The sequence below is a fragment of the Trachemys scripta genome, chromosome 19 (genome assembly GCF_013100865.1).
Source record: "Trachemys scripta elegans isolate TJP31775 chromosome 19, CAS_Tse_1.0, whole genome shotgun sequence".
Classification (NCBI taxonomy): domain Eukaryota; kingdom Metazoa; phylum Chordata; order Testudines; family Emydidae; genus Trachemys; species Trachemys scripta.
Window position 1 is genome coordinate 21950809 of NC_048316.1, and position 27015 is coordinate 21977823.

General features: G+C 51.3%; 1 protein-coding gene across 3 annotated transcripts in view; it reads right to left on the minus strand.

Moving 5' to 3' along the window:
• ALPL (alkaline phosphatase, biomineralization associated) overlaps positions 1-27015 on the minus strand; it is an 85458-nt gene that overhangs the window by 37020 nt on the left and 21423 nt on the right. For all 3 annotated transcript variants that reach the window (XM_034753430.1, XM_034753431.1, XM_034753432.1), the window contains 3 exons: positions 26863-26998; positions 7041-7160; positions 4259-4374 (listed from right to left, as the gene is read on the minus strand). In XM_034753430.1, the coding sequence (XP_034609321.1) occupies positions 4259-4374; positions 7041-7160; positions 26863-26920 (294 nt within the window). In that variant the 5' untranslated portion in view covers positions 26921-26998. The remainder of the gene's footprint in view (positions 1-4258; positions 4375-7040; positions 7161-26862; positions 26999-27015) is intronic.

Below are 27015 nucleotides of genomic sequence, written 5' to 3' on the forward strand. Positions count from 1 at the left end.
AGCCAGCTTTGGGGCATTTAACTGTTGCTTCAGACACAGACCCTGACTAGCCAGGTGCCCCAGCCTCCCTGTGGGCCCCTTCCAACCCTGCTGAGTCGGCGCCAAGACTCCCATTGTCCTTGATGGGATGGGGCCCACCGGTGACGTCAGGATGCCAGGAAATTGATCCAACTGCCAACCTCTGAGGCGTGCAGGGGCAACTTTGAGAGATGCCCATGTTCTCAACCCTTGCACTTGCTAGCACTGATATGACCCCCTTGCCCTCCACCCACTGATGGCCTTCCCCCTCACCCGGCTGAGCTCAACGGTGAGCAGGAAGGGAAAGATTGCCTCAAGCGCCTCTGGGGGTGTGCCAGTGCCTTCAGGCTCGACTCCCACAGCAGAAGAGGGAGCTGGCACATAACCCAGGTGCCCACAATCCCCATTCACCTGCACAGACCCTCGTGCTATCACCTATGCCCACAATCCCCGCCTTTCAGCTCCATGCATATTTTAACTCAGTCCAGATCATTTTTAGCCTGCCACTGAGCAGGGACACTAGGCAACACATATTTGATCCTATTCAATTAAAATAGTAATAACTTGCAAAAAATATTTCCTCCAAAGCGGGTCCTCCCTCACCCCCCTGCCTCGTGGCAAACAGCTGGCTAGCCTTGCCCTGCACTCCACTGTGGTGAATGTACTATTGACACAAGCATGGATCAAATCAGGGCGGCAACAGCAGGTGTCTCAGTGCCAGGCCATCCACCCATTGCCAGCTGATGGGCTGGGTGAAGAGCACAGCCCTGCAAATGCTGGTGCCAGGATCCCTTTTCCCACCCAAATGCCAGGGACTCGTTTCCAGGGAAAAGTAGTTTGAGAGAAATGAGGTGGCATTTTAAAGTTTGTTTTTAAGAGCAGCTCGTCTCTGCAGTGTTTTACCCTAAGAGCTGCCACTCTGCAAATGAGGCACTGGCCCCTGTGGTATTAGGGACTGTGCGTTCAAGGGCTGAGCTTCTCAGTCAGTCTGGGTGGGGTGCCATGAAGCTCATGTCATGCACAGATGGTTGGAACTGAACTTAGAATAAAGCAGATCTCTTGTAACCTCTTTGTGACCACTGATCACCACAGCCCCCCACTCCACAGGCCCTCCCCCCCCCCCTTCTTTTTCAATGGAGATATCCTATCTCCTAGAACTGGAACTGGAAGGGACCTTGAAAGGTCATCAAGTCCAGCCCCCTGCCTTCACTAGAATCATAGAATATCAGAGTTGGAAGGGACCTCAAGAGGTCATCTAGTCCAACCCCCTGCTCAAAGCAGGACCAATTCCCAGCTAAATCATCCCAGCCAGGGCTTTGTCAAGCCGGGCCTTAAAAACCTCCAAGGAAGGAGACTCCACCACCTCCCTAGGTAACGCATTCCAGTGTTTCACCACCCTCCTAGTGAAATAGTTTTTCCTGATATCCAACCTGGACCTCCCCCACTGCAACTTGAGACCATTGCTCCTTGTTCTGTCATCTGCCACCACTGAGAACAGCCGAGCTCCATCCTCTTTGGAACCCCCCTTCAGGTAGTTGAAGGCTGCTATCAAATCCCCCCTCATTCTTCTCTTCTGGAGACTAAACAATCCCAGTTCTCTCAGCCTCTCCTCATAAGTCATGTGCTCCAGACCCCTAATCATTTTTGTTGCCCTCCGCTGGACTCTTTCCAATTTTTCCACATCCTTCTTGTAGTGTGGGGCCCAAAACTGGACACAGTATTCCAGATGAGGCCTCACCAATGTCGAATAAAGGGGAACGATCACGTTCCTCGATCTGCTGGCAATGCCCCTACTTATACAGCCCAAAATGCCGTTAGCCTTCTTGGCAACAAGAGCACACTGTTGACTCATATCCAGCTTCTCGTCCACTGTGACCCCTAGGTCCTTTTCTGCAGAACTGCTACCTAGCCATTCGGTCCCTAGTCTGTAGCAGTGCATGGGATTCTTCCGTCCTAAGTGCAGGACTCTGCACTTGTCCTTGTTGAACCTCATCAGGTTTTTTTCTGCCCAATCCTCTAATTTGTCTAGGTCCCTCTGTATCCGATCCCTACCCTCTAGTGTATCTACCACGCCTCCTAGTTTAGTGTCATCTGCAAACTTGCTGAGAGTGCAGTCCACACCATCCTCCAGATCATTAATAAAGATATTAAACAAAACCGGCCCCAGGACCGACCCTTGGGGCACTCCACTTGAAACCGGCTGCCAACTAGACATGGAGCCATTGATCACTACCCGTTGAGCCCGACGATCTAGCCAGCTTTCTATCCACCTTACAGTCCATTCATCCAGCCCATACTTCTTTAACTTGGTGGCAAGAATACTGTGGGAGACCGTATCAAAAGCTTTGCTAAAGTCAAGAAATAACACATCCACTGCTTTCCCCTCATCCACAGAGCCAGTTATCTCCTCATAGAAGGCAATTAGGTTAGTCAGGCACGACTTCCCCTTCGTGAATCCAGGGATTCACTAGCAGGAGCAAGTACTGATTTTGCCCCAGATCCCTAAGTGGCCTCCTCAAGGACTGAACTCACAACCCTGGGTTTAGCAGGCCAATGCTCAGGAGGCTGCTTTCCCACAATCTAACCTTTAAAAACTGTCCTTGAACAAGAGCCCTTTCAAATGCCAAACTTCCAAAAGGCATCAAAGTTAGCCCAGCACCTCCGTATTCTCTGCCATAAATCCTTTCCTGGTCCCTGGGAGGCCAAGACACCTGTGTAAATCTGGCATTAGTCCCTATGCAATTGCAATCACTTGAATGAACCCAAACAAATGGAAACTGAATGTCTCTAAGAGACGCCTTCCTGCCGAGAGGAGCTGCCCTGGGCGTGCATGTGTCCGTCAGCTGGCACAGATCTTTGCCTTTGCCAGTGGCCTATTTGCTGCTGGTTTGATTTACAGCACTCATCAATACCTGCTGGGCAGATGGCACTGGGGTCACTGAAATTGATTCTGCCTCGGGTGTCAACAAAGGGGCAGTCTCATCAACAGGCCCACAAAGAGGGGTTAGTCTCCCAGCTTCTCCTCCCACCCCTCCCCTGGGGAAGCTGGCGAGAGCCAAGAACAGAGGAGTCCCTAGCCCCTGAGAGAAGTAATTTTGAGTGGGAGGGAAGGACTGGTGGCAAATGCCCTGCAGGCGACCCAAAGCGACCAGCTCCCAGGAGAAAAGTGACAGTTTCATGGCCGTGGCAGATGCTTTATCCACAGTTACCTCTTTCTGCACCCAGGCTGAAACAAATTGAGCTGCTTCTGCTGAGCAACTGGGGAAATGCAGCTGAGGCCCAGAGATGGGGCTCTGATACTAGGCAGGGTGTGTGATGAGAGGAGGGGGGTGGGGAGCAGGTGCTGGAGGGAAACCTTCCCCCATACCCCAGGGAGAAACACAACAAGTTGAAGGTGCAAGAGCCAGGGCAAAGCACAATCCTTGCTGCCCCTCCCCCCAACCCTGCAGCAATGGAGCTGGGATTGTACCTCCTTTAGATAGGGTTACCATACGTCCGGATTTTCCCGGACATGTCCGGCTTTTTGGTCCTCAAATCCCCGTCCGAGATGAATTTCCAAAAAGCCGAACATGTCCAGGAAAATAGGGAGGCATGGTAAGGGGACCCCAAGTGCAAGTGGCTGCAGCAAAACTTACAACTCCCGCGATCTGCCGGGGCACAGAGGCAGAGGCGGCATCCAAGCGCGCAACCACCTCCTCCCCGGGCTCCAACTTTCCCAGCTCCCGCCACTCTCCACCGCGGCGGGGGCAGAAGCAACTTCCCCAGTGCAGCAGCAGTTGGAGCCAGGGTCGGGAGGGGGAATGTGGGGTGCTCAGGGGAGGGGGCTGGAAAGGGGCGGAGTTGGCCGGGCCCCCGTGGAGTGTCCTCTTTTTTCAGTGTTGAAATATGGTAACCCTACTTTAGGTATTGCAAGGCCTAAGTGACTTAGGCTCCCTTTGGGATTTAGGCTCCTAAATCAGTTAGGTGTTGCACGTTTGAGCACAGAAACATGTACATTCCTTTCAAAGCTGGGCCACAGTCATTCCTCTACCTTCCCTCACAGGCTGAGCAGCATCACAGTGTCCCCAACAGACATGTCTACATGCCACAGCCTGGGCCCAGCTATGAAATCCAGAGCAGGACCGATTCCTGTAGATTCTCAGCCACACACGTTGCCTCACCCCATCCAGCTTGTAGAGCCTGCTCCCACCCCAAACCATACCCCAGGAATAGCCAGGCAGGCAAAAGTAACTGGGCTCACCTTGGATAGAGCCACATAAGGAAATTTGTCCATTTCCAGCAGAGATTCTTCCCCCTTCATGTTCTGCAGCTGTCCCTTGAGGATACGCGCCGCTGTGACTGTGGAGACTCCCATGCCTGCAGTTGGACAAAGGGAGACTGAATCACATGGAACAGTGACCTGTGCCCAACACTGAAGAATTGCAAAGCGCCGACTTCCTGAAAAGCTATTGCAAGGCATTGCAGGGGATCAGAAAAGCCAGTCCAACCCACTCGCCAGCAGCTTCTCCACACAGTTGTCTCCAGATCAGGTACAGACTAGAACATTAGTTGCAACAATGATTCCTCTTTTTTTGTCAGAGCATGGCTCCATTAGCCCCAAGAGGGGAACATCAGGTGACACATTATAATTAACCATGCTCATGACACAATAAACCCTTTATCTGCTGGATTAAAATAGAACAATGCACAATATCATTTATTTTGCTCTTCATCCCATTTCTATTCCCCTGAAAGAAGTCCAGGGCTAAGGACCATTGTCCCAACCCATGGCTGTTATACACATTAAAAGCAATTTATGCAAAACCATTTCACCCTTCCCAATATACGGTTCCAGTTCATCAAAGACTTTGGGGTATTAGGTGCTTCCTCTCTTCCTGCGTGGGTTCAGACAAAACTGATATAAGGCCATTCCTTCAATGTGAGGACACACAGAAGATGGGCATCAGCTTTCTCCAGTGACCATCTCTCAGCTTAAAGGAGTCCCTGGAAATCTCCACATTGGGACAGTTTCTTAGAGAACCGGTCACATAGGAGTAAGGAGAGCAAGGGAGCTGCTCTCATCTAACTGTTCTGGTAGGCAAGGGGACCTATTCCTGGTCTAGAGGACAAGGCACTGGATTAGGAAGAAGGCACGAGGGATTCTATTCCTGGCTCGGTCATTGACGTGTTCTGTGACTTGGGTACATCTACACAGCCAGTGGCACCGCACAGCAGTGAGCTTCCAAGACCACACCACAGACTAGGGCTTGTGCTATGGTGCTAAAAATAGCTTTGTAGACCTACTCCCTCCTTAGACTTCAGAGCATGAGCTCCACCCCAGCTGCAATGTCTATACAGCTATTTCTAATGTGGTAGCACAAGCTCAAGTCTGTTGACTCGGGCTCAGAGGCAGGCTGTATAGACATACCCTTTTGTGTCTGTTTGCCCTCCCATCTTTTATCTGCAATGGGTGCTCTTGTAATACAAACTCTGTTGCTGCATTCACCTTCATTCTTTTGGTAACTCAGTGACATTTTTATAGCTGGTATTTCTTTTAGAACCATGAGCTCTGAATCTGCAAGATGCTCCACAGATGCCCACTAACTTCCACGATGCTCAGAGAGATGGACCAAGTAAAGGCCTGGGACCTAGCACATTACAGTGACCTATGGTAACATTTTTAAAAGCGTCTACTTAACATAGGAGCCTAAGTCTAAGTCAATAGAAAGAGCCCAAATCACTTCTGAAAAATGGGACTTAGGTGCTTTTGAAAATTTTACCCTTGACTGTGCAATTATGGAGCAGACTTGACATTTTGATTTTTCTTTCTTTTGTTTATTAGAAAAAGCACAGCCCAGGATTACTAACAACCCCACATGTCTTACACCAAGACTGCAGAAGAATATTCCCAAGCATGGGTCTAAATGGGAACAGCTGTCCCCGGCAGTGCCTGGGGCATGGCATGCCGGCACTGGTTCTTCTGAACCAGGCTTTCCCGGGCTGTCTAACCACATGGCAGCTAATTGAAAGGTTAGATAAACTTGGCACCCCAGCCCTACTGTTGGTGGTAACAGGGTTGGCTTTTGGAAACCCAATGGTTCCCAGCATCTCTGGAATCAACCTCTCCTCTCCAGCTTCAGCTGGCATTGTGACTCAAAGAATCATAGATTAGGGTTGGAAGAGACTGCAGGAGGTCATCTAGTCCAACCCCTGCTCAAAGCAGGACCAACACCAACTCAACCTGGGTCACTGAACTCCGGGGGAGGGGGTTGGAGAGGAGTGGGGAGAAGCATCCATGTCCTGGGAAAGGGTATATTTGGGTAATGTGGCTTTCAAAAGCTGGCAGGAAGGAGGTCAGGTCAGCCAATGGAAGCTTACTCCCACTGGTGGCGAATGTTTGATAGTGTGATGTCACAGTGAGTGCAACATCAGCACAGTTATCATTGTGCTGCACTCCACAGCCACTCAGAGCTCTGCAATTGTAGCAGGGCTACAAGCATAGGCCCCTGTGGTTGAGCCAAAGGATTCGTGTCTAGGGTCTATGACACAATTCAGTGGTCCTTACCTAGGCCAGGTGAGGAAGGGGGACCCCTTTCTGCTTTAAGCAAAGGAGGGGGAGTTGCCATCTCCAGCCTCCTTACTCCAGCCCAGTAGAGGACGCACTACTGCTCCTCCTCCACCCCACTGACACAGTTACCACTAGGGAGCCAGTGTTAGCCCCAGTGAGTAGTGTTAGGGAGAGAGGCCCAGACCCTCTAAGGTGTTTAGGCTCCTAACTCCCATTGTGGATCTGGGCCACAGACCAGTGCAGTCCCAGCCAGTGGAGGACTCAGACAGAATCTACTGGGATTTATGAACTTCTGACCAGGGGAATTATGGGAAATCTCACAAGAAAGTTTGATGGCAATATCACCACCCCCAATTTCCAGATCTGGGCAGCTCCCAATCCAAACTGACCCAACCCCCACTCCTGAGACACTGGGGTTGACACAGGCCACTCCAGCCCCATGCACGCTGCTCAGGCAGCGGAGAAAAGCACTCACCATCACCAAGAAATAAGACGATGTTCTTGGCCACATTGGTGTTGAGCTGCTGCAGCTTCAGGGCAATTTTCAGTGTCTGCTGAGCCTGATTCCTCCAGTACTGTGGATTCTTCTCCTTCTCTGAAAACAGAGCCACAGCAGGGTAAGAGCACAGGGGCCAGAGAGAAGAGTCAGGTCTACACTGCAGCGTTCGGTCAACTCAACCATTGCTCCAGGTGTGAAAAATCCACCCCTCAGAGCGACAGAGCCAACCTAACTCCCAGTGTACACGGCTTGACAGAAGGCTTCCATTGGAGAGGTGCACTAACTACAGCAACAGGAGAGTCCCTCTGCCCAAGAGGAGCCACAGGGTGGACAGCCTGGCTGGGATTATAGAGAGGGACTACATGAGCGGTAGCCCTGAGCCATGACACTCAGAACCTTTGGGATAAAAAAAAAAAATAATAATAATAATAATAATAATCAGATCCTCGTGTGCCCTGAATTATGGGCACTTTTGAAAGCTTGATCAAAGTAATTTGCCCCATGGTGACACAGCAAATCAGGCAGAGCCAGAAACAAAACAAAACAAAAAACAAAAACCCAATTACTCACCTCTCATAACTGTTATTCTCCAAGATGTGTTCCTCATGTCCATTCCAATTAGGTGTGTGTGGGCGCCGCATGCACAGTCGTTGGAAAGTTTTTCCCTTAGCAGCACCCGTCGGGTTGGCTGTGGAGCCCCATGGAGTGGCGTCTTCATGGCGCTCAAATATGACCCTGCGCTTCCTCAGTTCCTTCTTGCCAGCTACTCTGTCAGAGGGGAAGGTGGGTGGGTTTGGAATGGATATGAGCAATACATCTCGAAGAACAGTTATGAGAGTAACCATTTTTTCTTCTTTGAGTGATTGCTCACATCGATTCCAATTAGGTGACTCCCAAGCCTTACCCAGGCGGTGGAGTTGGAGTTAATGAAACGCTGATTGCAGCACCGTTCTACCGAAAGCTACGTCGTCCCTGGCATGCTGGACAATGGCATAGTGAGAGATGAAGGTATGTACCGAGGACCAAGTTGCTGCCCTGCAGATTTCTTGGATCAGGACCTGGGCCAGGAATGCCGCTGACGAGGCCTGGGCCCTAGTGGAGTGTGCTGGGAGAGCTGGGGTCAGCACTTTGGCCAGTTCACAACACATGCGGATATAAGACACAATCAAGGAGGATATTCTTTGAGATGAGACCAGGCGGCCTTTAATCTGGTCCACCACTGCTATGAGTAGGTGGGTCGATTTTTTGAACGGCTTAGTGCGCTCGATGTGGAAAGCTAGTGCTTGCCGAACATCGAGGAGTGTAGCTGCTACTCTCAGGTACTGGCATGAGGCTTAGGGTAAAGGACAGCCAGGAAAATGTCCTGGCTGCTGTGGAAATGCGACACCACCTTGGGGAGAAAGGCCAGGTGCAGCCTGAGTTGCACCTTATCCTTGTGGAAAACTGTGCAAGGCGGTTCTGAGGTGAGAGCCTTTAGCTCAGACACCCTTCTCACAGACATGATGACCAGGAAAGCTGTCTTCCAAGACAGATACAGGAGGGAGCAAGTCGCCAATGGTTCTAATGTCCCCCCTACAAGCCATGAAAGGACCAGGTTAAGGTCCCACGCAGGGACAGGCTGCCAGATCTGAGGATATAGGCGGTGCAAACCTTCAAGGAAGCAACCAACCATAGGGCTGGCAAAGACCAAGCAATCAGACACACCCAGGTGGAAGGCCAAGATAGCAGCGAAGTGTACTGTTATGGAGGGCGCCACCAGGCCTTGCTTTTTCAGATGCAGGAGGTACTGCCTAGGAGGACCTTCCTTACTTGTTCCGATCACAGAAGTTCCATGGGGTTCAGTCATGAAGCTTCTAAGCTGTGAGGGGGAGGGACCTTAGGTCAGGATGACAGAGGCGACCGTGGTCCTGAGTAAGTAAGTCGGGGAGGAGAGGCAACGCGCGACATCCACTGACAACTCCAGTAGCTGTTGAGGCCACGCTGGAGCTATCAGAATTACCTTTGCCCCCTCCCTGCGGGCTTTGAGCAGGACCTTGTGCATGAGAGGGAACGGGGGAAAGGCGTAGAGCAGGCGACCTCTCCAGGGTAGCAGGAATGCATCCGTGAGGGAGCCTGGGCTGTGACCCTGGAAGGAGCAGAACATTGGGCACTTTCTGTTGTGGCGGATGGCAAACAGGTCGACCTGGGGAAAACCCCACCTTTGGAAAATGAGGTGTATGACATCCGGCCGGATGGACCACTCGTAAGTATGCAAGGACTTGCTGAAGCGGTCTGCCAGTGGTCTGAACTCCGGGTAGAAAGGATGCTTCCAGGTGAATGGAGTGGGCTATGCAGAACTCCCACAGCCGAAGGGTCTCTTGGCACAGTGTGGATGAATCCTTGCTTGTGGATGTAAAACACGGGGGTGGTGGTGTCCATTAGAACTGCTATGCACTGCCCTTGTAGTCTGGCCTGGAAGGCCTGGGAAGCAAGGAGCACCGCCCTCAGCTCCCTGACATTGATATGGAGGGAGAGCTCATCCTGTGACCACAGGCCCCGTGTCTGGAGGTCCCCCAGATCCACACCCCATCCCATAGCTGACGCATCTGTAACCAGGGATAAAGAAGATTGAGGGTTGCGTAAGGGGACTCCTCTGCACACCGCTTGGGGGTCAAGCCACCAGCGAAGTGACGTGAAGACCTGCCCTGGCACTGTGACCACTGAATTCAAACTGTTGCACCCCGGGCAGTAGGCCATGGTGAGCCACGTCTACAACGGTCTGAGCCAGAGCCTGGCATGCTGGGTCACGTAAGTGCAAGCAGGCATGTGGCTGAGGAGACTCAGGCACCCCCTTGCTGTTGAGGTTGGGAATTGATGGAGGCTTTCAATGAGGTCCGTGATGGCGCAGAATCAGGACTCTGGTAGAAGGGCCTATACCTGGACCGAGCCTAACACTGTCCCAGTGAATTCTATTCTCTGAGTTGGTTCCAGGGATGACTTTCCCAGGTTGAGGAGGAGACCCAGCTGCTCGAACATGCACCTGACCAAGCGGATTTGGGACTGCACCTGTACTCTGGTGCAGCCCCTGAACAGCCAGTCGTCGGGGTAGGGGTATACCTGCACCTGCTGTTGACGGAGGAAAGCAGCCATGACCGACATGCACTTGGTGAAAACTCAGGGGAGCTGTTGAGAGGCCGAATGGAAGGACCACGAATTGATAATGTTCATGGTTGATCACGAAGTGTAGGAAACGCCAGTGTGCGGGACAAATCACTATATGGAAGTACGCGCCCTTCATGTTGAGGGCGGCAAGGGAGTCTCCCGGATCCAGGGAGGGGATAATGGTGCCTAGGGAGACCATGTGGAACTTCAACTTCACCATGAATTTGTTGAGCCCATGCAGGTCTAGAATGGGTCCGAGACCCCCCTTGGGGATTAGGAAGTTGTGACATTCTATACCATGGGGGAGCATGCTGTAACCCCCATATTCCTCATTTTCATATAATCGTGATCTTGCATATAAAGTATGCCTTGTAAGGTATCAGGGTAAAGGTTAGGATCTGCTGAAAGTCATTTCTCTATCCATATATATATATCATTAATGCATATGAAGTTATGAGAATTGTGGTGTATGGTTTCACTAAAACATGCTGTAAGTTGGGGGAAATCAGTCAAATATTAGCTCTCCAGAGGCAACAGCAAGGAAAGTAACCAACAGCCGAGCGGGGTGTGAACCAACCTATCAACTACCATTGTCCAGCAAGGAGATACAATGCAATGATTCACCTGCATGAGGCCCCACCAGGGAATTGCTCATCCTTGGTGGGAGAGACTCAGCAATACCCTACAGACATGCCTGGACTTGTGTTCTACAAGCACATGGACTGAGGATATAAAACAGGCAGAGTGGACACATACTGGGCCCTTCTCCTGCCCCCACCTATGCTGCAAGCAACCAAGACACTGAGAAGAAGACAAGACTCCAATGCAGGAGATTGGCCCAGCTTTAAAGGACAAACCGGTGTATTAAGGACTGCAATATCTAGAGGGGTGAGAAAAACTGTTTAATCTAGTTGCTGCCCAGTCTAATAGGGTTGAGAATTTAGACTGCATCCTTATATTTTCTTTTGGTAACCACTCTGACCTGTTATGCTTTGACTTATAATCACTTAAAAATCTATCTTTATAGTTAATAAATCTGTTTATTCTACCTGAAGCAGGGCATTTGGTTTGAAGTGTATCAGAGACTCCCCTAGGATAACAAGCCTGGTACATATCAATTTCTTTGTTAAATTGATGAACTTATATAAGCTTGCAGTGTCCAGCAGGTATAACTGGACACTGCAAGATGGAGGTTCCTAGGGTTGTGTCTGGGACTGGAGCTATTGGCTAGTGTCATTCGGCAGCGAGGAGCAGCTTACATGCCAGAGCCTGTGTGTGAACAGCCCAGGAGTGGGAGTTCTCATAGCAGAGCAGGGCAAGGCTGGCTCCCCGAGTCAAGGAGTGGAGTGGCTTAGCAGCTCACCGGTCCGGATAACACCAGAGGGGAACATCACAGGAGTAGAATCCCTTGTCCCATAGCTCCTAAGGAATCTCCTCCACTGCTCCCATGGCGAGGAATGCCTGCACCTCCTGGATAAGGAGTTGCTCGTGAGATGCGTCCCTGAACTGGAGAGAATATCCTGCTTCCACTGTGCAGAGGACCCAGCGGTCCAAGGTTATTTGGGACCAGGCATGGTAGAAGTGGGATAAATGATTCAAAAAGTGTGGTGAAGGATCTGGGGATGAGTCGGATGCACCATCCTCGGGCATCCCTTCAAAAGGGTTGCTTGGAACCCGACAATGGTTTGGTCGGGCCCTGGCCTTGTCTGGAAGGGGGGTTGGAAGGCTTTCTGCCGTTCCTGCCCCTCCATCTGTAAAAGTCCTGCCACGGCCGAGGAGGGTAGGAGTGCTGCTGCTGGGGCTTGAAATGTTTGCATTGGGTTGCCAGGGTGTGCATAGTCGCCCTTGAGTCCTTTAGGCTATGCAGCCAAGAGTCAGTCTGCTCCGCGAACAGGCCCGCCCCATCAAAAGGCAGGTCCTGCATGGTCTGCTGGACCTTGGGCGGTAGGCCCGAGGCTTGCAAGCAAGAGGTGCACCTCATGGCAATACCTGAGGACAAGGTGCACGCTGCCGAGTCCGCAGCGTCCAGTGAGGCTTGTAAAGAGGTCTGTGCCACCGCCCTGCCTTCCTCTACTATCGCCCCAAACTCCTCCCTGGACTCAGAGAGCACAAGCTCCTTGAACTTGAGCATCGAGTTCCAGGAGTTGAAGTTATATCGGCTCAGAATTGCCTGCTGGTTGGCAGTCCTGAGCTGAAGCCACCCCCTGGAGTACACTTTACGGCCAAACAAGTCCAGGTGCTTGACCTCCTTGGACTTGGACACAGGGGCCTGAGTGTCTGTGTCCCTCCCCTGCCCAGGGAGTTGGAGCAGTGCTGGGTCGATCCTTCTGGTTTCGGTGCCAGGGAGCAGCAGTACCGCAGGTCTCTGCCAGAGTCCGTCCACGGTGCCACTGCCACCGGGGCACTACGCACCGAAGAACTCGGTGCCAGATCCTGCCATGCCGAAGGAGGCTGAGGTCTAAGGAGCTGCTTAAGGCAAAAAAGTCTTGCTCCTTTTTGGTTCTAGGGCAAAACCCTTGCAAATCCTGCACCTATCGGCTTGGTGAGCCTCCCCCAGACACTTGAGACAAGCATGGTGGGGGTCGTCCGCTGGCATGGGCTTGGAGCAGGACTTGCAGGGCTTACATGCCCAAGTCCCAGAGGTTTAAGTCCTCGCAAGGAAAAGCAGTTAGGACCGAGGGTAAACCCCCATCCCAACTGCTACAAACTACTACTAAAATAAACTACAATAAAACTAAATAAAAGGCAGAAGAGAAACAAGAGCTAGGGAACTGGAGAACTTGCTGAGCAAGAAGCCACAGTTCCAACAACCATTACGGGCGGTAAGAAGGAACTGAGGCGGCGCTGGGTTGGCAGGGTCATATATTGAGCGCCATGAAGGCGCCACTCCAGGGGGCTCCACAGCTACTAAGGGGAAAACTTTCCAACGACTGTTCACACAGCACGCACACACCTAATTGGAATCAATATGAGCAATCACTCAAAGAAGAACCTAGGGGTCCTGACTCCCAGTCCCCAACTGTCACCACAGTGCTCCATCCTTTAGCAGAAGGAACCAAGCCCCAAAAAGCAGCAACAAGAGCCTGCCTCCACAGGTCTGGATGTAGACATGAGAAGTAACGAGGGGTCTCTGCATGTCTTTAAGGAAGCCAGCAGCATGTGCCTGCACAGCCTTCTCCTTGCTATACTAACTTATGAAATCAGCCACCCTTCAGGGATGGCACCTGGGGACTGGCCAGTTTCCAGGGTTTGGGGCATTGTGCATGGGACTAGGAGAGGTTTCTAACCTGTGGAATGAAGCTCAGAAGAGGATTCTTGGATCAAGTCCCAGTTTCTTGTCCCTGAGCAGACTCAGAGTCCTGGGGACTCGTGTCCCAAGGATGGACTGCCCTTTGATCTCTGACCAAAGACCAGAGATGGGAGACCCTAAGGGAGGGTCTGATGGGGCTTTTTCTCTTTCCATAGCACTAGGAAGGAAGCATCCAGCACTACTGGGTCCCAAATAACAACAGTATTCATTAATTCATTGTTTCCAATTCTGGGTTCGGGTGTTTTGCTTAAAGCCCCAGCTGCTGGAATCCTGGTACTGCACGAGAATCTTGGCTAAAAAAAAAAAAAAAAAAAAAACCAACCAAACATGGTTGATGGCTCGGACTATCAACTCCCAAACAGATAGGGGCTCAAACCACAGGATTTCAATCCAGAACTCACACACACCAAAGATCATGGAATGTTTGGAGCTGGCTTCTTTGTTAGTATCCTGTTAAAACCCAACGGAGCTCTTTGCTGACATGCGAGTCTGCATACTGAATGCCCAGAGCCAGGGGATTCTCAGACCCGGGCCTGCCTCTGCTTTTAATTCACTGATGTGGACCCCCCCCCCCCATCAGATCAGAGGGCAGCACCCTTTGTAGTGCAACCCCTTAGCACACCAGGGCAAGCAATGCCACCCCCTTTTCCCATGTTGGGCTCCACCCCATGCTAGGGGTGCTGCAGCACTCCCAGCTTGAAATAACAATAGCAACCAAATGCTTTCGAGTTTTGTTAATGGCTTGCACTATAAGTGTTGTTCCAGCACCCCTGCCCAGAAACAACAAGGACTGTCCCCATCTCTCTAGCCTACGTTCTCTTCTTTCACAAGTCCCTGATCCAGTAGAGTGAATCTCTTGCAGGCAGCACTTGCCAATTAATTGCTGCCATTGATTTATGTTGGCCTCTCCCAGGCCAGGATCCAATCCCAGAGCCATGAACTGGCCCTGAACCCCCAAGCATTGGGGCCTGAATTCTCTCACATGCTGCTGGCAGGGGCTCTGCTGAGCCAGGACTCTGATCCTCTGCCCCTGACTAACTGTCAGACAAAAATGCCCTGGGAAGTGAATTCAGATGCAATCACAGAAGAATCCTTTCTGAATATCATTCGTCAAGTGTTTTCTCCTGTATTCTTCAGGATCCCCTCTTCCTAGCTGACAAAGGAGGTTTATTCCTTTACTGGTTTTATCCTTTTCTGTCCTGCTGCACAATAGGTCTCTCTTCATGTGCTGCGCAGCCTTTTTTACACCCTTAGTGCTTAGCAGCATCCTAGGGGAGTATGGTGAAGATGTCCCCCCAAGGAACAATGGCCCAGTGGTTAGGGTGCACCACTGGGCTCTAGAAAACTTGAGTTCCACTCCCTTTTCTCTCCGACTTCCTGTGCAAGTTGCTTAGGGTGTATCTACACCCCCAAAAAACCATGTGGCTGTGAGTCTCAAAGCCTGAGTCTGCAAACCAGTGCTTGTGCTAGGGCACTAAAAATAGCAGCGTGGACATCCGAGCCAGCGCTAGGCAGAAGCAGACTAAGCAGTTGCTTAGGGCCCTGAGCAGCTCAAGGGGGCCCCTAGTCACTTATTATAAGAATTTGTCTGCTTTAATATAGGGGATAGCCAAAATATTCCTACTTATGGCCCGCAATGGGCTAGCACTGGCTCTGATGGACATTCCAACCTGGGCTCTGAAACGCTGAGAGCAGGGTGGGTCTCTGAGCCCATGTGGGAATGTCTATACTGCTATGTATAGCATGGGCTTGGGGCTATACACCTGGGCTCTGAGTCTTGTTGATGCCGGTCTTTTTTCACAGTGTAGACAAACCCCTTAGCCTCACTGTGCCTTAGTTACCCCTCTGTCCAAGGGGTGATGCCCCTGCTGCCCAGGAGTCTCCATTACAAGGGTAAGGTATAGACCACCAGACCAGGAGGATGAGGTAGACTAGGCTTTCTTCAGACAACTAACAGAAGTTTCCAGATCACAGGCCCTGGTTCTCATGGGGGACTTTAATCACCCTGACATCTACTAGGTCAGCAATACACAGACAATGCAGGAAGTTTCTGGAGAGAGTTGGGGACAACTTCCTGGTGCAAGTGCTGGAGGAACCGCACATCCTCTTGAACTGCTGCTCACAAGCAGGGAAGAATTGGTAAGGGAATTAGAAGTGGGTGGCAATCATGAGATGGTTAAATTCAGGATTCTGACAAGGAAGAAAGGAGACCAGCAGAATACGGAACCTGGACTTCAGAGAAGCAGACTGACTCCCTCAAAAAGGAAGCTTTTCAGAAGCGGAAACTTGGACAGATGATTAGGGAGGAGTATAAGAATATTGCTCAAGCATGCAGGTGTGTAATCAGGAAGGCCAAAGCACAATTGGAGTTGCAGCTAGCCAGGGATATGAAGGGTAACAAGAAGGGTTTCTATAGGTACATTAGCAACAAGAAGATGGTCAGGGAAAGTGTAGGACACTTACTTGATGTGGAAAAAGTTGAAGTACTCAATGCTTTTTTTGCCTCGGTCTTCACCCCAGACTGCTGCACTGGGCAACAGTATGGGGTGGAGGTGAGCAGCCCTCCGTGGTGAAAGAGCAGGTTAAGGACTATTTAGAAAAGCTGAACATGCAGAAGTCTATGGGCCGGATCTAATGTATCTGAGGGAGTGGGCTGATGCACTTCTAGAGCCATTGGTCATTATCTCTGAAAACTCGTGACGATCAGGGGAGGTCCTGGATAACTGGAAAAAGGCAAATATAGTACCCATCTTTAAAGAAGGGAAGAAGGAGAACCCAGGGAACTACAGACTGGTCAGCCTCACCTCAGTCCCTAGAAAAATCATGGAGCAGATCCTCAAGGAATCCATTTTGAAGCACTTGGCAGAGAGGAAGATGATCAGGAACAGTCAACATGGATTCAACAAGGGCAAGTCATGCCTGACCAACCTGATTACCTTCTATGAGGAGATAACTGGCTCTGTGGATATGGGGAAAGCAGTGGACATGATATATCTGGACTTAAGCAAAGCTTTTGATATGATCTCCCACAGCATTCTTTCCAGCAAGTTAAAGAAGTATGGGCTGGATGAATGGACTATAAGGTGGACAGAAAGCTGGCTAGATTGTCGGGCTCAGCAAGCAGTGATCAACGGCTCGATGTCTAGCTGGCAGCCTGTATCAAGCGGAGTTCCCCAGGGGTTGGTCCTGGGGCCAGTTTTCTTCAACATCTTCATTAATGATCTAGATCAGTGGTTCCCAAACTTTAACAACCTATGAACCCCTTTCACTAAAATGTGAAGTCTCGAACCCCCTCATAAAAATGAATATTTCCAGGGATTCTCTTTTACCTGAGTATAAATTATAAAAGCAGTGATCTTGGAAATATAAAATTTGTTTTTAGGACATGCTTATTACACACTGTTATTATTAGTTATCATTACAGTATTATTGCATTATGAAAATGGCAACACTCTTCCAAGATCTCACTTTTGTAGCTTGTATCACTTTGAATAAGCCTGTTATAAGACAAGGCTCCTATGTTTCAGATGTGAAACCGCATGAAGGCATTTAAGAAGCCAACTCAAAGAGTTCCTCCTACACAAGCATTCAGGTCTTGAGCAGTCCAGGCAAACAATGCACGTTACAACAAAGCTTAAAATTGTTCATAATAATTTTAAAAACAATACTAGCTGCCTATATAATTTTAAAAACAGCAAAAAATATCCACCTCCCTTTCCATTTCTTATAAGGAGTCTTGAAGTTTAAATCTCCCTCAGTGTGATAGATATGCTTGCTTTGATCTGCTTAGCTCTTGGAAGTCCAGGGACTCCAGGCTGGTGGCCCCATGCTGCCCAGGATCCCTAGGGACAGCTCTGTCTGCCATTAGAGAATTCCCCCCCCCCCCCCCCCGAGAACCCCCTGTAACATTTCACAAACCCCAGTTTGGGAACCACTGATCTAGATGATAGGATGGATTGCACCCTCAGCAAGTTCACAGATGACACTAAACTGGGGGGAGAGGAAGCTATGCTGGAGGGTAGGGATATGGTCCAGAGTGACCTAGACAAATTGGAGGATTGGGCCAAAAGAAACCTGATGAGGTTCAACAAGGACAAGTGCAGTGTCCTGCACATAGGAAGAAGAATCCCATGCACTGCTACAGGCTGGGGACTGACTGGCTAAGCGGCAGTTCTGCAGAAAAGGATCTGGAGATTACAGTGGATGAGAAGGTGGTAATGAGTCAGTGTGCCCTTATAGCTTTCTTGGCAAACGGCATATTCAGCTGCATTAGTAGGAGCGTTGCCAGCAGATTGAGGGAAGTGATTATTCCCCTCTATTTGGCACTGGTGAGGCCACATCTGGAGTATTGTGTCCAGTTTTGTCCCCGCCCCCCACCCCCAACTACAGAAAGGATGTGGACAAATTGGAGAAAGAGTCCAGCAGAGGGCAACGAAAATGATCAGGGGGCTGGGGCACATGACTTACGAGGAGAGGATGAGGTAAAAAACGGTTACTTACCTTCTGTAACTGTTGTTCTTCGAGATGTGTTGTTCATGTCCATTACACATTAGGTGTGCGCGCGCTGCGTGCAGACGTTGGAAACTTTTTCCCTCAGCGGCTCCCGTCGGGCCGGCAGGGTTCCCCAGTCCTGCCAGAGCGGCGCCCCACTCTAGGGTATACGTATCCCTGCAGGCCTGACCCTCCCTCGGTTCCTTCTTGCCGGTGACTCCGACACAGGGGAAGGAGGGTGGGAAGTGTAATGGACGTGAACAACACATCTCGAAGAACAACAGTTACAGAAGGTAAGTAACTGTTTTTTCTTCGAGTGATTGGACATGTCCATTACACATTAGGTGACTCACAAGCTTACCATTGGAGGAGGGTAGGAGTCAAGGAACAAAATCGATTGAAGCACAGCCCTGCCGACCACCGCGTCCTCCCTGGTCTGATGATGGATCGCGTAGTGGGCTGTGAACGTATGCACTGACGACCAGGTGGCCGCTTTACAGATTTTCTGGAGTGGAACCTGCGCCAAGAAAGCTACCGAAGACGCTTGGGCCCTAGTCGAGTGAGACCGGATCCCCGGGGCTGGTACGTTGGCGAGCTCATAGCATGTGCGTATGCAAAGCACAATCCATGCTGACAAGCATTGCGTCGAGATAGGCAGGCCTCATTCACTCCGCAATGGCAATAAAAACAGTTGATTTGCGGAATGGCCTGGTCCGCTCTAGATAAAATGCTAGGGCCCCACAGACATCGAGGGTATGCAGGCTGCGGTGGCTTGGGTCCGTATGGGGCTTAGGGAAGAACACCGGTAGACAAATGTCTTGGCCCATGTGCAAATGCGTGACCACCTTTGGAAGGAATTTAGGGTGTGGCCTCAGTTGCACCTTATCCTTATGAAAAACTGTATAAGGAGGTTCCGAAGTGAGGGCTCTCAATTCCGATATTCTCCTGGCTGATGTGATGGCCACAAGAAACGCTACCTTCCATGAAAGGTGCATGAGGGAGCAAGAGGCTAGGGGTTCAAAGGCCCCCCATGAGTTTAGTTAGGACCAGGTTGAGATTCCATGCAGGGACCGTCGGGTGCGAATAGGGAAACACCCTTTCCAGTCCCTTGAGGAATCAGGCTACTGTGGGGTTGGAGAACACTGAAACTCCCAACTCCCCAGGATGGAATGCCAATATGGCGGCCAGATGCACTTTAATTGAGGCGGGAGCAAGCCCTTGACATTTGAGGTCCAGCAAGTTGTCCAGAATTGATGGGACCGAGGCCTGCAGAGGCTGTATGAGATGAGGCTCACACCAGTGGGAGAACCTCCTCCATTTGGCAAGGTAGGTCGCTCTTGTGGAGGGCTTCCTACTACCAAGGAGAATTCTCTGGACCTGGTGAGAGCACCTTTGCTCTGTATCGTTTAGCTAGAGAGATACCACGCTGTGAGATGTAGCGATGGTAGGTTCGGGTGGAGTAGGCAACCCCGGTCCTGTGTGATGAGGTCGCGATAGAAGGGGAGGGCAATCGGGGCGGTTATGGACAATTCCAGCAGGGTCGTGAACCAATGCTGGCATGGCCATGCTGGAGCGATGAGGATGACTGCCGCCTTGTCCCTGCGGGTCTCGAAGAGGACCTTGTGGATGAGCAGGAATGGAGGAAAGGCATACCTCAGGCTCCCGCCCCACAGGATCGCAAAGGCATCTGCCAACGAGCCCGGGCTGAGGTTCTGGTCAGAACAAAACTGAGGGCATTGGCTGTTGTCCTTGGTGGCAAAGAGATCCACCTGGGGAAACCCCCACCTCTGGAAGATTGAGACGGGATGTCCCGTCTCAACGCCCATTCGTGCATGTGGTAGGACTGGCTGAGGCGGTCTGCTAACCCATTTTGGACCCCTGGGAAGATAGGTTGCAATAAGGTGGACTGAATGGGCTATACAGAAGTCCCATAGGCGGAGCGCCTCATGACAGAGGGGAGAGGATCGGGACCCGCCCTGCTTGTTTATGTAGAACATGGCGGTAGTGTTGTCCGTCAGAACTGACGCGCTATTGCCTTCTATGGTGGCGTGAAAGGTCTGACAGGCGAGGCGAACCGCCCTTAGCTCCTTCAGATTGATGTGAAGCAACTTTTCTTCCCTAGACCACAAGTCCTGGGTCCGCAGATCCCCAGGTGCGCCCCCCAACCCAGGTCCAATGCATCTGTTACTAACGTCAGAGTGGGTTGTGGGGCAGCGAAGGGAACCCCCTCGCAAACCTGCTGCTGATCGAGCCACCAGTGGAGGGAGTTCAACACCCAAGACGGGATTGTCACCACCAGGTCTAAAGGGTCTCTGTTGGGGCGATACATTTGGGCTAGCCACAACTGCAATGGCCTGTGTCTTAGGCGGGCATGTCTGACTACATGTGTGCAGGCCGTCATGTGCCCCAAGAGTTGCATGCAGCACCTGGCCGTAGTCGTGGGAAATTGTTAGATGGAGCCCATGACCCTTTGAATGGCCAAGAATCGTGACACTGGAAGACTTTCCCGCGCTACCACCGAGTCCAGGACTGCTCCTATGAAGTCCAGTCTCCGCGTGGGGATCAGTGAGGACTTGGGCACATTGACCAGTAGGCCGAGCTTGCAGAACACCTGTAGAGCCAGCGTCACATGGGAGCGGACCTCTGCCTCCAACCTGCCCGCGAGGAGCCAGTCGTCCAAGTACAGGTACACGCGCATCCTTCTCTTCCAAAGAAAAGCTGCCACCATGGACATGCATTTTGTAAACACTAGTGGGGCCGTTGCCAGGCCGAAGGGCAGGACCGTAAATTGAAAATGACGCTGGTTGATGGTGAAGTGCAGGAACTGCCAGTGGGCCGGGTGGATGGTGATGTGAAAATATGCATCTTTCATATCGAGGGCAGCGTACCAATCCCCCGGATCTAGGGATGGGATAATAGTTCCAAGGGAGACCATACGGAAACGTGTTTTGACCAGAAATTTGTTTAGTCCGCGTAGGTCCAAAATGGGACAGAGGCCCCCCTTTTGCTTTGGGAATCAGGAAATACCTGGAGTAGAATCCTTTCCCCCTTAGGTCCGGGGGGACCTCTTCCACTGCTCCTACAATGAGGATGGTCTGCACCTCCTGCATGAGGAGTTGCTCGTGAGAGGGGTCCCTGAAGAGGGACGGGGCGAGGAGAACTGAAGGGTATAGCCTGCCTCCACCGTGCACAGGACCCAGCGGTCCCATGTTATATGTGACAAGCACGGTAAAAATGGGACAGGCGGTCCCTGAAACATAGAGGTGGATCCGGAATAGAGTGTGATACGCTGTGCTCGATCGCAGCTTCAAAACCCTGGTTTATTTCCTGGCTGCAACTTGCCTTGGCCATGATTTTGGCCCTGGTTAGGTGTATTGTTACGTCTCCAACTGTTATCCCTGCCACGTCTGCGGTACGGTTCTTGTCAAGGACGAGGGTGGTACTGCCTCTGTGGTGGTTGGGGCTTGAAGGGTTTCCTCTGTGTCACTGGGGTATGCACTCCCAACGACTTGAGGGTCGCTCGAGAGTCTTTGAAGCTATGTAGTCTGGCATCCGTCTGGTCCAAAAACAAGCCTGACCCCTTGAACGGAAGATCTTGGAGGGTGTTTTGCACCTCTGGTGGAAGGCCGGAAGCCTGTAACCACGCAGAGCGTCTCATTATTTCCCCTGACGCGATTGTCCTCGCAGCTGTGTCCGCGGAGTCAAGGGAGGCCTGTAGGGAGGTTTTGGCTACTGCCTTCCCTTCGTCCACTAGAGCCGTAAACTCTGGTTGTGAGTCCTGAGGCAGGGATTCCTTAAACTTGGAGACTGATGCCCAAGAAGTAAAGTTGTGTCTGTTCAGAATCGCTTGCTGATTAGCGATCCTCAACTGGAGGCCCCCGGATGAGTAGACCTTCCTACCAAATAAGTCCAAGCGTTTCGCCTCCTTGGCCTTGGGGGGCCAGGGCTTGCTGGCCATGACGCTCTCGTTGGTTGACTGCAGAGACTACCAGCGAACAGGGAGTTGGGTGAGAGAAGAGGAAGTCAAACCCTTTAGATGAGGTGAAGTATTTCCTCTCCATGCCTTTCGCAGTTGGTGCACTGGAGGCTGGTGTTTGCCATACTGTTTTGTAGTTGGACTGGACCGTTTTTATGATCGGGAGCGCGATCCTGGAGGGGCCCTCCGGGCTTAAGATGTCGACCATGGGGTCCTCCTGCTCTACCGTCTCCTCCGCCTACAAGCCCAGATTGAGGGCTACATAGCGGAGCAGGTCCTGGTGCGCCCGATGATCAATCGGAGGAGGGCCAGACACTTGTGCCTGCCACGGCTTCATCTGGTGAGGAGGAAGAGGACAGGGCCTTTTGCGCATCTTCGTCTTCCTGCAACTCCTCACCGATTGGGCGCTCCTCTGGGGCCCGTTCCATGACGTGGGTCTGAAACGGTACCGGGCTCGGTGCAGAGTCTGCTCCTTCTCGCTCCGGTGGTCTGGAGACCGTGGCCTCCTTGCGAGATAGCGGGCGCCACTGCGGAGAGCGGAACCCGTGTCCCAAGGGCCCAGATCTCGAGGTCCTGGATGGGGGGCCTTGCTGGTGGTAGGCCCAAGGGGTCCAGAATGGCCATTGTCCTGGCTGGCCCCACTGAGGATGCCAAGCGGCTTCATGGTCCCTACTGGCCTGTGCCCTGTGGGCATATCCGCCATACCGGCCTGAGTCTGCCTCCAAAACCACGGACAGTGATCTGGAAGGCCACGGCGGTGCCGTGGGACGGGGTCGGAGAGTAGTGCCTCCATGACCAGGACCTGGAGTAGTGTCTTGCCGATCTGGACCTGGATCGGTACCGGTGACCATGGGATCGGGAACGACTACGGGTGGTTGGTCTCAGGGATCGTGTAACTGACACGTCCCGGTGCCTACTCGAGTAGGGCTGCTGGGTCGGTGCCGGGAGCTTATTGAGGCCCGACGGCTGTGGAGCTCTCTGCGCGGAGGGAAGCCGGGAGTCCACTGAGGCGGAGCTCGACCGGGACTGGCGCTGTGAACGGTGCCGAGATGGCGACCGTGATAGGCGCACCATTGCCGGCTTGCCTCTGGATAGCAGTCTCGGCGGAACGTCTTTAGTTTGGAGGGGCCCTCAGCGGACAATTCAATGAGGTCCTTTGCTGCCTCAAATGTGTCCGGGGTGGAGGGCTGTTCCAAAAGCTCCTCCAGCCCTTCCTCCTCACTAGACGTGTGTATCCCGGGGCTCGACGGGCCTTTCGGCGCCGGAGCCACTGACACCGGGACCTGTGCCGGGGCCGCAACGGCCTTAGGCGCACTCGAGGTCTTCGTGGGCACTGCCCTCTTTATGCGGGGAGCGTCCTCAGGCCTCCAATTTCATCAGCGAAGACAACCGGTGCCGGAGGTGTTCTCACTGATTCGGTGCCGTGGGCTTAGGGTGTCCCGCTGTCACCGGATCACAGACCGATGCCGGGGCACTCCACTTCAACGGCACCGTCAGCCTCGGTGTGGAGGGCTGTAACGCCGTCTCCATGAGCAGCTGCTTAAGGCGAAAGTCTCTCTTAGTCCTGGGCTTGAAAGCCTTACAGATCTTGCAGCGCTCTTTTTGGTGTGCTTCCCCCAGGCAACGGAGACATGAGTCGTGTGGATTGCTTAATGGCATAGGCTTACGGCACGTGGCACAAGCCTTGAAGCCTTGGGGGTGCGGCATGCCCCGCTGCCCAGGGCCGGGATTGACCAAACACCTAATACAAGAAGTTTGAGTATTTCTAAAGAACTGTTAAGTGCTAAGCTTAATACTAACTACTAAAGAACTGATAACTGTAAAGATAACACTAACGACTATGCTAAGGGACACTCTCAGCCAAGAGACAGTTGTTCCAACACCTCCACAGACGGTAAGAAGGAACTGAGGGAGGGTCGGGCCTGCAGGGATATATATACACACACTAGAGCGGGGCGCTGCTCTGGTGGGAGGGGGAGCCCTGCCGGAAGCCGCTGAGGGAAAAAGTTTCTGACGTCCGTGCATGCGGCACGCGCACACCTAACGTGTAATGGATGTGAACCATCACTCGAAGAAGAACTCTGCTTATTTAGTCTGCAGAAGAGAAGGGTGAGTGGGGATTTGATAGCAGCCTTCAACTACCTGAAGGGGGGTTCCAAAGAAGATGGAGCTCAGCTGTTCAGTGGTGGCAGATGACAGAACAAGGAGCAATGGTCTCAAGTTGCAGTGGGGCAGGTCAAGGTTGGATATTAGGAAACACTGTTTCACTAGGAGAACATAAGAACGGCCGTATTGGGTCAGACCAAAGATCCATCTAGCCCAGTATCCTGTCTACTGACAGTGGCCAATGCCAGGTACCCCAGAGGGAGTGAACCTAACAGGTAATAATCAAGTGATCTTTCTCCTGCCACCCATCTCCATCCTCTGACAAACGGAGGCTAGGTACACCATTCCTTAGCCATTAATGGACTTAACCACCATGAATTTATCCGGTGGTCTTTTAAACCCTGTTATAGTCCTAGCCTTCACAACCTCCTCACGTAAGGAGTTCCACAGGTTACTGTGCACTGTGTGAAGAAGAACTTCCTTTTATTGGTTTTAAACCTGCTGCCTATTAATTTCATTTAGTAGCCTCTAGTTCTTGTATTATGGGAATAAGTAAATAACTTTTCCTTATCCACTTTCTCCACATCACTCATGATTTTATATACCTCTATCATATCCCCCCTTAGACTCCTCTTTTCCAAGCTGAAGAGTCCTAGCCTCTTTAATCTCTCCTCATATCGGACCCGTTCCAACCCCCTAATCATTTTAGTTGCCCTTCTCTGAACCTTTTCTAATGCCAGTATATCTTTTTTGAGAGGAGACCACATTTGTATATAGTATTCAAGATCTGGATGTACCGTCGATTTATATAAGGGCAATAATATATTCTCAGCCTTATTCTCTATCCTCTTTTTAATGATTCCTAACATCCTGTTTGCTTTTTTGACCTCTGCACACTGCGTGGACGTTTTCAGAGAACTATCCACAATGACTCCAAGATCTTTTTCCTGATTCGTGGTAGCTAAATTAGCCCCCATCATATTGTATGTATAGTTGGGGTTATTTTTTCCAAATGTGCATTACTTTACATTTATCCACATTAAATTTCATTTGCCATTTTGTTGCCCAATCACTTAGTTTTGTGAGATCTTTTTGAAGTTCTTCACAGTCTGCTTTGGTCTTAACTATCTTGAGCAGTTTAGTATCATCTGCAAACTTTGCCACCTCACTGTTTACCCCTTTCTCCAAATCATTTATGAATAAGTTGAATAGGATTGGTCCTAGGACTGACCCTTGGGGAACACCACTAGTTACCCCTCTCCATTCTAAGAATTTACCATTTATTTCTACCCTTTGTTCCCAGTCTTTTAACCAGTTCTCAGTCCATGAAAGGACCTTCCCTTTTATCCCACGACAACTTAATTTATGTAAGAGCCTTTGGTGAGGGACCTTGTCAACGGCTTTCTGGAAATCTAAGTACACTATGTCCACTGGATCCCCTTGTCCACATGTTTGTTGACCCCTTCAAAGAACTCTAATAGATTAGTAAAACACAATTTCCCTTTACAGAAACCATGTTGACTTTTGCCCAGCAATTTATGTTCTTCTGTGTCTGAAAATTTTATTCTTTACTATTGTTTCAACTAATTTGCCCGGTACAGACATTAGATTTACTGGTCTGTAATTGCCAGGATCACCTCTAGAGGATGGTGGTAAAGTACTGGAATGGGTTACCTAGGGAGGTGGTGGAATCTCCATCCTTAGAGGTTTTTTTACGGTCAGGCTTGACAAAGCCCTGGCTGGAATGATTTAGTTGGGATTGGTCCTGCTTTGAGCAGGGGATTGGATTAGATGACCTCTTGAGGTCTCTTCCAACCCTAATCTTCTATGACGTGCTTTAGATAGATGGGGTGGGGCTGCCTTCAGACCTGTGCAGGCACACCAGTTAAGGGATGCTAACTAACATGTTTTAGGAGAAGAGGACAGAGTTTCTTGACCAGCTAACAGAAATTAAAATACAGATTGCCCTCTCAATGCTAGGGTTAGCGAACACATGTTAAAACAAGGACATCTTTCACCCTTATATGTGCAGGCTGCGCAGGGCACCACACAAACTGCCTTATGAGCCAGAGCCTGACCCATCTGACTATGGGACTATGCCAAGACCAGCCCTCCTAACTGGTCTCCCTTCCAGCCTGCAAGGCTGCACCATTGGCTCAGGGGGAGCAGAGGGACAACTGATACTGCAGGGGATGAACCATCCACCTTGAAGAGTATGGGCTGGCACCAGCCATCCTGAGTTCTGTCTGCCTGCTGAAAGACCCCAGTACAGAGCTCTGCAGACCTGGAGCTGATGGGTTCTCTGCAGGGCAGTGTGTAAGCCCCAGACATAGGGCCATCGTGTGTAGCCCTAAGGAATGGTTGGAGCATGTTGAGCAGTCAGCAGAGGGGATCAGAACTCCTAAATCCTTTCTTGTCGCACACACTCTTCAAACCACATGCCTCAAAGCTGGTACGCCCATGGGCATGAGCAGAGCTGTTCCTTGGGTAGGGCAGATCGGGGCAACCACTCTGGACCCTGTGCTTTAGGGTCCCCCCCACAGGTTAGTGCAATTGGCTGGCACAGATGACCAGCACAGTCAGTCCTGGAAGACAGGCACAGGAACTAGAGGTTCAGGGGGTGATGCAGCACCCCTGGGCTCCCAGCTGCCAGCCCTGCGCAACCGGGGGCCCTGCCCGGCCGCCAATGAACAGCAGGGCACCCAAGCTGGTGGGAGCTGATTTGTCCCAGGCCCTGCACCCCTCTAGGGACAGCCCTGGGCTGATCCACCTACCTGGGACAAGGGAAGCAAGACAGACTTCAGCCAGCAGGATGAGGAGAAGAGCCTTCATGACGCTGCTGGCAATCACTCAGGACTGACGCCAGGGACCTGTATGCTCAGCAGAGGATCTGTTCCTGTGTAGCAGACTCTGGGGAATGGAAGACA